The sequence below is a fragment of the Adelges cooleyi genome, unplaced genomic scaffold, assembly GCF_023614345.1.
Source record: "Adelges cooleyi isolate 19-005CV unplaced genomic scaffold, UGA_ACOO_1.1 ACOO_flye_CR_arks_rails_tigmint_CR_PRNA_31, whole genome shotgun sequence".
NCBI lineage: Eukaryota > Metazoa > Arthropoda > Insecta > Hemiptera > Adelgidae > Adelges > Adelges cooleyi.
The window spans coordinates 1,279,635-1,292,843 of NW_026095981.1; the positions used below are offsets into that span (position 1 = coordinate 1,279,635).

General features: G+C 30.0%; 1 protein-coding gene across 1 annotated transcript; it reads right to left on the reverse strand.

The window, feature by feature from the left end:
* Positions 1-5,077: 5,077 nt before the first annotated feature.
* On the reverse strand, positions 5,078-6,855 carry LOC126839946 (ubiquitin carboxyl-terminal hydrolase 3-like). Its single transcript, XM_050575414.1, has 5 exons — positions 6,650-6,855; positions 6,376-6,538; positions 6,139-6,265; positions 5,939-6,054; positions 5,078-5,269 (listed from the first exon to the last, which is right to left on the reverse strand). Exons 1-5 carry the CDS (start codon positions 6,853-6,855, stop codon positions 5,078-5,080), a joined length of 804 nt encoding a protein of 267 aa, XP_050431371.1.
* Positions 6,856-13,209: the final 6,354 nt, after the last annotated feature.

Below are 13,209 nucleotides of genomic sequence, written 5' to 3' on the forward strand. Positions count from 1 at the left end.
ACCGATACGCGTTCGGAAATAAACTAGTTCCACAGCCGGAAAACCGTTAGCATCTGTCCGAAGGTTACCCTGTGCAAGCATAAGGCATAAGGGTCGGGGTTAGGTACCGATGGGGTGATCAATGGTCGGTTTTTAGTGAAAGGAACCGGCAGCTGTACCGGGGAGATTGCTCTTAACAAGCGAAATGACAATAACCAAATCGTACACAATGGATTTAATGCATTGCAGTATAACCTACAAAAAAATAAAGAACATGTCCCTATTTTTAGGAACAATATGGTCATATTTGGCATAATATCGTGTACTTGGGGTTGGAAAACAGTGTTATATATTTTTTAAAACGGTCACTTTAGTATTTAGGTTTTTATCTGAAGCGACGAGCATCATTTTTTTTACATCTCTGAAAACAGTTACAGGATCAGTGTTGGGAAAAGATAACTATAAAGTTATCTAGATAAGATAACGGATAATTGAGTAATATATCATCTAGATAAGATATTAAATTATTCATTTAACATTTATTTAGCTAAAAGATAAAGATAAATACAATTTTATCTAGATGAAAAATGGAAACGGCTCATTGTTCATTGGACTTGTATTACTATTTACTATTTTACTTTTATAGTCTTTACTCTTTACCCTATATGTAGTTACTGATACAGGACTCGCCTGACATGTATATATATTTGTAAAATATAATTCATAACCATTCTGCTCAAATAAACACCTGCACTTTCGACCATTTTTTTTGTTGGGATTTTGGTCAATGTTAATCTTGAAATTATTATCGTAAAAATTCTTATAAACACGTTTTATATAGCACTAGTAATTATTTCGAGAGTACTGGGAAAAAAATTATCAACATTAAATAAAAACTGAGCACTGTAGTCGAGAACTACGAATATAAATAATAAATTATACGATAATACATATATAACTCTTATCTACTTCTACCTATTAAAAATAGGTAAAAGACGTTTTGTATAATCGACTAAAATACATTGGATTACAATGGAATATTGGACTTGTCTAACAAGCCAACCCCAATGTATTAATAATATATTCTTATATCACTAATCACTATTCATTAGGACCTAGGTATATTAATATTTTTAGGCTAGGACTACATTATGCGTTTCGTCGGGTCCCGAAACCTGTTTTTGTAAAACCCACGAATAAATAACTTAAAAAATAGTTACAATTTCTATCTAGATTAATCACCTCAGATAACCGATTTGTTTATCTAAATAAGATAATAAGATGATTTACTTTTTTTTATCTAGATAAGATGTTAATTACAATTTTTTATCTAGATAATTCCCAACACTGTACAGGATCAACCGACGTGACGTCTAGGAATACTTCCTTAAATCGAGTTATGTTGTTATATTTGATTACACGCGAGTGATAGGTTTACTCATAATAATACTTGGAATAATTTCGATGTGGGTTCAAAAAGTGTTTATATATAAAATACAATATATCATAGGAGACCTCTAGAGGGTAAATACTGTACAGCCACGGTCCGACTGCTGAAATTGGATACCAACGCAAATAATAGAACCATTCAGTTTACAATGCCATATGTCGAGTTTCACATACTCCGAACCCTCTTTCAATGTTAATAGTATTTCTATAATATAATATGTAGAGAATGAAGAGCAATAATGTCGTTCACGCTGGGACGTGCACAGGTAAATGGTGCTGTACACATAAACGGTGTTTATCTGGACCCTAATATTATCTTGTATAGACACGTTATTTCAAGTTTGAATGAATCTCATTCTGAATTTTTCATTTGTTGTGTATTTTCAAGAACATTACTATCGATAACCATAGTCATAATATTATTATTGTAACTATTGACGAAAAGAAAAATGTCCAGTATCTTGTATCTAATGTTTCATTCACTGTGGATGACGCTAAAAAATTGAAAAAACTTTTACTGTGAGGTTATCGGTCAATTATGTAGAATAAATATTTATGAGTTATCTTGAGTGGATAACGATAAAACAAATTCTATCAAAATATCCAACTTACAACTACATTAGCTATTGACTGCAGTGCGAAACCCGCTGAACAAAATAACACAAACAGATCTGATTTTGTATCGAAATTATTTAAGGTTCTACACCATTTATCGATTGTTTTAATTTTTAAAATAAGAATTAACTTTACTTTGTAAAATCAATTAAGTTTGTTAATACTTTTGTTGATTGATTACACAATTATCCTTCTTAATCGAGTTCAATCATTTTAAGGCTGTAGTTTAAACCTAATAGTTATTATTATTATTATTATTTGTATGTCAAGCGATATTTGGAAACAAAGCGCACTGACTAGGTGCATAACGAGTTTTACCATTTGGGGAATAATCGTGGTCAAATTGGGGTGTCAAATTAATTGAAATAATATAACCATTAGGGTCGAACAACGTCTGTTGTAGTGTTGCGGAAATCGAACCCGGCACCGTTAGTCTAACGCATTATGCACACATGTTGACCATTTGTTAGTAATGTTTTTTTTACTCTAATAAAATACCAGGTGATCATTTTACCGTGAACCGCTCAATATCTCATTAGGTTTAAATAATAAATAAGTAACAATGAAGTTTTAAGTTTAGGGCAGGAGGAAACTCCACCGAGTGTATAATTTTTTGTCTGCGCGCACTTCCCCTACCGTCCTAACTTCTAAACTCTTACGACTTAAAAAATAGTTGTTCAAAACTGGTCGCCACCCAGTCAACATTTTTAGTGAAATATACTTAATTTGAAAAGTTATCATTTAAGTTTAAGAAGTTGATATAAAAATGATAAATTATGGGGGGGGGGATAAAAAAAATGTGAAAACTGAGTTAAACATATTGAGCGGTTCACGAATATTATATTATATAACAGACTGTAATAAAAAATGTTCTAAAGTTTGAACAGTTAAAAAAAAAACCATAATCGTAAATAAAACAGAATCGTTGACATTTTATTAAAAATACACACACAATGATAATAAAGTTTTCTTTTTAAAACTGCAGAGGTGATTTACATATTTTAACAAACAAACTTAAAGTACTACACAGCATTTGTGGTAAAATTTTAATACATTGGAAAATGTGCAATTCATCTAAACACGAGTTTTATAACTAGTTTTCATTCAAACGAAAGGTTAAAACGGTGTGCTGTACAATGTTTTAGCAATTAAATTAAAATTTTTTTATTTTAAATTAGCTATCATTTCAAAATTGTTACAATAATTCCAAACACGATAAAAACCCTATTTAATCATTAATTAAAACTAACATCGTAAAGCAATTATAATATAATACAATGAATAAATAGTCAGCCATAACACGATATGTAATAAAAACAGGTGTTTTCTAGTTTTGTTAATTATTTTCAAATAGTACTACACTGAAATAAAAATTTATAGATTAACTATAAATATTTACATTTTAATAAATTATTTTTATGAATAATTCAGTAATAAGATTATAACACATACAATTTGTAAAAAATCACTTAAACTATAGAAACACACAATTCAATTATTTGAGATAAGAACAGAAATACAATATTAGATTTTTTTATTGAATCTTGAAACTAAATTGTTTTCAAGTATTGTACCTGATAATACAAACCAACATTCAACATTAGCCAAAAAAAACAACTGTAACTATTTCATTTCGACATGTAACTGAAGAAAACGTTGATTCAGTTACAATATATTAAACTGTCATAATAGTATTTGTCTCATATATAGAAATGTATAATGAATATATATCATACAACACCTTTCTCTCCAAAATGCTGAATAACGAGATTGATGATTAATTTTTATTAAGTCAATTAAATTTTAAAGTTAATAACCACTACACACGCAAAAATCATTTATTTTATATTCCTCATTCTTCTAAAAAGTGTAAGTCAAACAACCCAATTAATATTTTAATGCCTTCTGGAAATAATCAATTATTTTAATAAACATTGTATGTATTATTTTTATTATTATTCTATATATTAGTTTATTTATCTTTTATTATGTTATATCTTATTATTTTAAATTGTATTATATTATTGTTATTTATACAAACTAATTGTGAATTGGAAATTTCCCGATTTGTCCGTATTAATAAATAAACAAATATTACTATTATTGTATATTTTTTAAATTATTGTTTTATATTACATTGATCAATATCCATCACTTAATTTCAATTCGGGTTAAATTAAAATAATTTAGAATTATTTGCATGTATAAAAAAAAAGTAAATATTTTCAATTATAATATTATTTCTTTATGAAACTGTATCGTTGTTGAACATGAGACCACAAATATTATTCATCTATACGATATTTAAAAAATTCAAGACATAAATTTAAATTTAATGCATAATACGTATCGTGTTGTATAATATTATGTAAATTGAAAGTATAATAATAAATTATATTTGCATAGTTTAAACCATGTTGAGATCAGAATCACGCGAAAGTCCATTTACTCGTTTATCGTTAAATAAGTGTTAAATTTGATAAATTAATTTGATTAGCTTGTTGAAATGTTGAAATCTATTGACAATACATATTTGCTACTAGTTAACGGACAAAGCTTTTTAGAAATCCAAAATATATCAAATGAAACGCTTTATCAAACGTTTTTGTATTAAACAAAATGTTTGCTGTGTCGAAAGTGTTTATAGAGCAGAATAATGTATTCTTTGCATCAACAATTTTTACCACACAACAATAACGAGCTTATATTATTTCAACTAATTCATAACGGTAAACAGTTAGTTTTTTTTTTGACATACACCAAAACGTACGCCTCGACATTTCCTACAAACGAATCGTCCACTTGATACACCTTTTCGTCGTTGCACTCATACCAGGTGTCTGAAATGTGAACAAACGTTTTTACATTTAATTTTACTTAGTACAATGCAATGTTATTAAATGATTTATATTTTGTGTAGCCGACTTACGGTTGCTGTGATGAAACGAGGTATAATGACCAAAATTGCAGCTGAAAAATAAAAACGTCATCGTTTTTAATACGGATTCACAATGAACTAATCGAAAATTAAAATTCACCTATTGCCTTTGTGCTCGATAACGGACGATAAGTCGTACAGACAGTCTTCCCTGTCGACGGCAATCCCGTTTTCACTTTGTACATACTTGGACATATCCAACGAAACCATAGGAAATTGAATAAGAGTCTGCACTTTGACAGACTGATTGTTTTCATAGACAAACCTACTTAGGTGCAAACACAGTACCTGAAAACAAAAAAAAATACATCATACGTCACTCAAACTCAGGAAAAATAATAGACCGTGGGTCCCTAGAAGTTCTCATAAGTCTGTGAGACTATATTGGTCAGAAAATAAGTATCACATAAGCTATGTGATGAATGAACCGTATCAGATAAACTTCTGAAACTCCTGACTGCACATCTATATGCCAAGATGATTATAATAAAACTATAATATACTACACTTATTGTAATACTTTAAATAAGCAAAATCCGTTCATCGGTTTTAGAAATCTTTTTAGGTAAAGAAAAATATAGCTGTAATGACAATTTTTTTTGTTGTAAAAAACTAAAATAATTGATTTAAAATTGTTTTAATTTATATTTTCTCGACAAGTTCTTTCTAATGAGCTAAGAATCAACTTTCTGTATCTCACCTTTTAAGATAAAATTGAAAATTAAGCGTTTATCAAAACCAACAAAGTAAATGGCAGATAGTTCCTATTTGATATACTACTGTAATATAATATGGTGCTCTAAAATTTGTTTTTCCAATAATATTATCTATTTTTTAGAAAAAATACAATTGTTTTTCAGAGGTTTTTTTTTTTAATGTGAATTTTTCAGGAAATTGTCAATCTCTAGTTTTGGATAACTATACAAACATAATAATATTGTTAAATTACAACATTACTTCGGGTAACTGGCTGATCCAGATCTTACTGTTCGACTTCTGACTGCTGTTGCAGACTTTACAGTCCACACGTTTGTCTTGGAGTTGTTCCACTCCGAAAAAACGTTCCAAGCAATCTGAGTAAAAAAAAAAAAACAAAAATTACACAGAAATAATTTAATCAAGATGACCTACTCCAAGACTCTAGTCACTATGCTCACCGGTTAAGGTGCCGACTGAACTATTAGTCGAAACGCCGTTATAATATTCCGAAGGGATACCCAACGAAATTACCAAATTGGTTTCACTCCTTTGAGTGTACAACGATCCACATCCTTGACAGCATTCCTTGAAGTACACCATGGACAACAATATAATAATACATTGTGTTTAGACGATTTTCGGTATTTTTATTAATTTTTTTTTTTTTTTGAAATAATAAGCGATTAAAAAATTACTCGGCATATCAGCATGCTGCTGAACATGGACGTGGCGAATGAGGGATCATCCGAAAATGTAATTTTATCTTCGCCCTCTGCCGGCGGACGTTGCCTAAGCTCAGAATCGAGTTTGTTCAAAACGTACATTAGAAGTTCTACAGCGTCGTTTTGTTTATATTCGCTGAAAACAAAAGAGAAGATTAACCGAACACATCTCGTATTATGTTGGTGTTTCGTGTTGAACAGCTGATTAAAATATAATTATACTAAACTGTTTTGCTATAAAACGTACCCGATAACGTGTTTTGAGCATTCAAAAACCACTTTGTATAAAGAACGAGCCGATATGGAGTTCCTCAGATTGGAGTCCCGAGGCTTCCACTTGCTCAGGCTGGTCAATATTATCTGTAGGTCTTGAACTATATACAACTGCGTTTTGTTTTTAAACAGGTTCAAATTATTGTTGTAGTCCAATTTTTCGAGGTAAACGGTAAACATGTTTATGTTACTAAAAAAATAATATTAATTAAAACGTTTTAGAAGTTCGGTAGCGGCCATTTTTGTTTTGTTTTGTACAAAAACATGACTTGTATGGGAAAAATCAATAAAAAAGGCTCGTTGTGTAAACATTATTTGATATATTATTGTCTTATACAAAATGAAGACTCTACGAATCGCACCCTGTGATGATACGAAGGATAAAATATTGCGAAAATATATGTTAATTTTGTTGGTCTTGAAAACTGAATTAAAAATCAGAAGACTATAAAAAAATATTTATAAAATAAAAGTTTTCTACGAAGACACTTCTTCGTTTTTCTATATAAAAAAAAAAAAAAGTTGTTCACTAACAAAAGGGCTAATTAATACACAATTCATAAGAATCATTATCCTTGTAACCAATATGATTGTTGGAAAAAATAATTTACATATTTTACGTGTCAAATAAAGCCATATTTCTATCAAATAAAAAAGAGCTATGATAAAAAATCCAAACTAAAAAAATGTATATTATGCTAGCTGTCATAAATTACCATGAAATTAAATCTATTTTTAAAAACCGTTTGCGAAATATTGCCTATATTTTCCGGGCCCGATAAATTCAAACAAATAATCTTTTTTGCATCGCTTAAGTAATACAATATTACCCACCTCAGTGATTGCCATATGACATTCATGAAACAACTACTTCCTTCGTTAACCAAACCGACTTTTTCATTGGTCCTGATGCGCTTTATTATTGTTTTTTTTCTAATACTATTCGTGTTTGAGGCTTTTCTTGTTTTCCCATTGGGTTCGCTGGTGGATCCTCTTTAATTTAAAATAAAAAATATATATTTTAGTTTGGGATTAAAGTCTAGTCAATAATATTTTAGTTGATAATATGATCTTACGGAAGTGCCTGTGCCTGACACGCCACGTTCACTGTGTCGCCATCATTTTCCTTAATGGATAGTCTGGATTTTTTTATTGTTCTTTTGCGAGTAGTTTTTGATTTCTTTCTTTTCATATTGACGGTTTGTCTGCGGTTTATATAGGCAGAAATAAAATCATAAAATTAAAAAAATATATATATGATGCGTTAGACCGTAATGTCGGTTTAATAAAATAAATTCATAATAGCAGTAATTATTGTTAATTAATTCGTGTTAAATTATTCGTACCCGGTTTTGATGTTGTTGTTCCGAGCAGTGGATTTTGGAGTGTACAAAACAAATTCCCTCAGGCGGTGCAATTCATCGTCATAACGTTTGGGCTCTACATCTTTACCGCACATGTAACTGGCAATAAACATATTTTAATTTCATTTGTCAAATTCATCAAGGAAATGATAAAAAAAAAGCTAAAAAGAAAAAGTATTTCCTTTGAAAACGTTTAGGAATATAAAAAAAAACTTGTCACGGGTTTCTCCAGTTGTTTCGTCCATTTATAGTTGTTAGAAAGCTCTACTAAACATATTTTACTTATTTTAATACTAACCAATATAATTTTGCAGATTTTATGTTCAAAAAAATGCAATGACACCTAACACGTTCAAAATGAGCCAAATTATGTCCACATAAAATGTTACCACAACAAATTTGCTTGCACTCCACACACATCCAAAGTTCGTTGGTTTGACAGCAAACTGTAAAAACAAAATGAATAACGTATTAAAATTGAACAAACACAATTGCCAATGTTTTTCCAAATTATATTTCCACTTTTAGTGGGGAATATAATGTCCATTCATATATGTTCCTAACAAGATTTTAGTAATGAGAAACTATGAGAAATTATTAATGCTATATTTATTTTTATTCATGTTCTAAAGACAAATGGATTGTATAATATGAAACATTACTATTTTCGACACCAATGTCATAGATCTACAGTATAAACTTTAAATTCTGACTTTAAGTGACAAAATTCTTTCTTAATGCCTTCTGTTCGAGTATAAAATATTAATAATATATTTCGCGTGAGTTTAACAAATTAACAACATACTACAGGGTTGCTACGGTAATTTATCAATTACACTATAACAATTATTCTGGTCATTAAATGATAATGTTGTGAAAAGAAATCGGCTTTAAAATATTCATTTAATACTTATTTCAGACATAAAACAAATTAAAATTAAATATTTTATAGATTAAGATTTCCCTAATGTTAAGTAAACCAAAAATTATTATAACTTAATATATATTTATTCATTTGTATTTATTGAAACCTATGAACACATGAAGACAACATATGGCAATAAACAACATTGTAAGCAATACAAAACATCCAACATTATGCAATAAAATAAAATTAATAAAATAGTTTTTAATGTATGTATTGTCTAAATATTATTACCGAATCTTGTTTCTATTGCGATTAAATAAATACCTACAATAAAATAAATGTTTATTCTTAATCTAAACAGTAAATTATATTAATTTGTGAGCATTTTTACAAGATATTTTTTTCCACGCTAATTTATTTAATATTTTTTTTTTTTATTAATTTACTCGAACTGTTTACTCGTTCGCTCAATTTAATTACTCATTTACTAGTTTTATTTACTCATTTCTTTCATGTATTTACTGAATTTGTAGACTCATTTATTAGATTTATCTACTCAGTCATCGGCTTATTTATTAGATTTGCTTACTCACTTATAACTTACGTTTACTCGATTTTTTCCCTCGTTTAATAGTTTTATTTACTGATTTATTAGATTTATCTACTCATTCATCAATTAATTTAGTAGATTTGTTTACTTGTTCACTAGATCACTTAACCTTTCACCGCACAATGTTCCAAATTTGGTACAATTCTTTAATTAGCGTTTTCCATGAAACCAAAACTAAAAACAAATGTATTTTTATTTGTTTAAGTAGTATTAAGTACATTTATAGCATATGGTTAAAAAAAAAATTCATGCAGTGAAGGGTTAATTAATTTACTCAGTTACTTGATTTATGAACAACATTTGTTTACCCATTTATTCAATTAATTTACTCATTATACTACTCATTTCTAATATACCTTTACTCGGTTTGTTTACTTGGTTTGAATGATTTACTCCTTCGCTCAATTTATCTACTCATGTATTCGAACTGTATACTCATTCACTTAATTTATATAGGTACTCGTTTTGTTGGTATATTTACTTATTTACTCGGTTTATTTTCTCGTTCACTAGATATATTTTTCAGTTTATTTTTTCAAATAATCGACTCTTTTACTCATTTTTTAGTTTTTACTCGATTTGTTTACTCACCTATAACATACGTTTACTCGACTTGTTTACACGATATATTATTTGACGTATTAATAAAATTTGTTTACTCATTTATTTAATTATTTTTTTTAAATTTATTTATTCATTCGCTTATTCGAATCATTTACTCGTTCACTCAATTTATTTACTCATTTACTCGAATATTAGTTGCTCGTTCACTAGATTTGTTTTTCAATAAATGTATTCATAATTATTAGCTCGTTTACTCGATTTATTTGCTCATTTAATCGACTTATATACTCGTGTACTTCATTTATTTACTCGGATCTACTAACTCGACTGGTTTTTTCGTATAGAGGATTTATTAACTCGTTCGCTGGACGTGTTTACTCGATTAATTTACTAGCTTACTCGATTAATTTACTCGTCTATTGAAATTAATTAAGACACTATCGAAGCCTTAAGACATTATCAATAGGTAATTATTATTATCGTGCTATTACGTCTCAAGCTTTAGCTCGAAATCCAAGGGGGTTTTTTTTTTTTAATTTCATGAACAATAATATTACGGTGATATTAGTTTACAGGTGAAAACCGTTTTCGCTCACTTTCGCATTTTTTGTTTTTCTCCAGCTCCAATTTCGATTTGTCCACGTCCAAACCTGCCATGGCGTCCGAGATGTGCGGACAGTAGTAGCTATTGTCTTGATCGTAATTAATGTGGTCATCCACGACGGCGGCGGCGGCGGCGGCAGCTGATTCGCGTCGCCTGTACGCACGGGTGAGATACATTTTGCAGCAATGTTATTAAATCTAACAAAGGGTACACAGAGGAACCGACGAGGGGTGAACGCGATCGACCAATGGGCAAATAACGCGACCTGTTACGGTGGTTATAGTTTCGCTCCAGGCGCGACGCCGACGCAATCGTCCGGACGTCTGTGCCAAAGTTCATGGGCCGCACCGCGGTTCGGCGTAAGAGTAAAATATTTGTATTTCACACTATACACATATAGTACAGTACTTATTGGCTGTGGTGACGCTGCGCACTATGGCGACGCATCCCGTCGGGGGCGCGTGCGCGGGCTTGGGAAGTTTCGGCGACAGCAGAGGGCTCCTTCGTGTCGTTGACAACGAAGAGAAAAAAAAAAAAAACAAAAGAACAGATAATTGAAATCTCCGACGGCGAAAATTCTCGGCACGCTCGTCCCGTCCAACGTGTCACCGGCAAAACGCTTCGACGCCAATCTGCGGGGACGGTAGAAATAATAATAAACATCGACAAAAGCGTTGTAAAGGCGTAAAAATGTGCTGAAATTGAATATTTAATATTCGAGTGGATACAACTCGGGTTGTGATGATCTGTTGCCGCATGGCATCCGTGTATTGTAAGCTACAGCGTAACGAAAATAATTTTCTAATAACAACGGCTGTACACTGTTGATTTGTTCACATATACGTAGCAAAAATGGAAACTGAATTGAGTGCGAGTCATCCCTCTGGTTCGAGAGATTTTCTCAGTATATTAGAATACATTAAAAAGTATGAGTAATGAATTTCGAGGAATTTGCATACACTATTATACATTAGCCCTGAACTCTAGAACTGCCGCCCTAAGCCTAATTTACAGGGCTTAAAATCGTGTCTGTAGTCTTAACTATTCAGGACGGTATTTATTAGAAGGAAATCGCAGTACATATGCAATTTGATACCATTAAATTAAGATAAAAGTTAAGTTTCGTTTATTTGTTTTAGCTCACTTAGTTTTATTTCTCATATTTTCCATGGTAAAATAATATATTACGGCTATTAAAAAATGCTCTTAACTCATTTTTATCATTTTTGTGGACCGGTAACCTAGTGATAAATGCCGTCCACTTTCTCTCCGCGATTTTTATAAATTTAAATAAAATAAAAATACAATACCTTGTGATTTGTTACGCAATAATGACTTTTGAGTCATCTGAACCAAACTGTATGGATAAAAAGTAATATACAAGTACACATGCGTGCGAGCAACCCGTCGTTTATCTCGAATTATATATTCGTATTACTCGTCCTCGGGCTGACTCAACCTGTGTTTAAATTATTTTAATATGATAGCCGGAAATAATAATAAATCTACTTCAGCAAATAAAAACATTAAATCAAGTGCTTCTACAAGTGACAACCGCCATCAACGTCGTGATTACTCAGTAGATGATATTATGAAATTGTCGACAAATCTGAATAACTATATATATAGTATCTATAACTAAATAGAATATATTATTGTATAAAAACAAAACAGTTTTTTTTAAAAATATTAACAAATAGAATTGGTATAACGCTCTGTAAAAAAAAATGCTATAAAAGAAAAAAAACAGTCCGGCGAAAAATTACAGTGAAAAAATGTTCTTTATCAATTTTTCACATAAATAGTTAGTTAAATTCAGGGTCAACGTGTAGTTGCAAATCTTGTTTCTTGTTTGATATTAATGTTAGTTTTTCATAATAAGTCTTTAATCATAGAAAAAACAAAAAACACATTTTTATGGACCTATTACCATTTGTAATATGCATTTTATTTTTTGAATCTCATGGTATAAAGCTTTTTTATCTTTACTTAGAAGCTAAAAAAAAAATAGTTTTAATTGCTATCTATATTCGCAACCGAATCCAAAATTTACATTTTGGAAATCTTCGAAATAATTACTTTTTTTAAATATATTAATTACCAATCAAGTTGTGTACACCAAGTAATATTGACAGTTTCCATTTATACGAGTCCACCTCTAACTGGAGGGGTAGTAGGTAAACATTCACAAACTCAACTCACTCGGTTAAGTGTAGTTTGAAAATTAAACCGTTGATAGTCATCGTGTGTATTTAAAATATAAAATTGTTCGAATAAGCTGTAGTCACACTAACAATGTTTTTGTAGTCATATTATATATCATGTATTTGGCATGTTCGACTATTCCGACCGTTAGACCAAACATTTTATCTATTTTTTTTCATAGTTTTTATTGAAAAAGTGTTGTTTTTTTTTCTTAAGTATTTTAGTTTGATAAAAAAGAAATGTCGTAATCAGTAGTAAATACTGTAATTTTTTTACACCGAAGTATCCATAAATTATATATTTGGTTCTTAAGAATAAT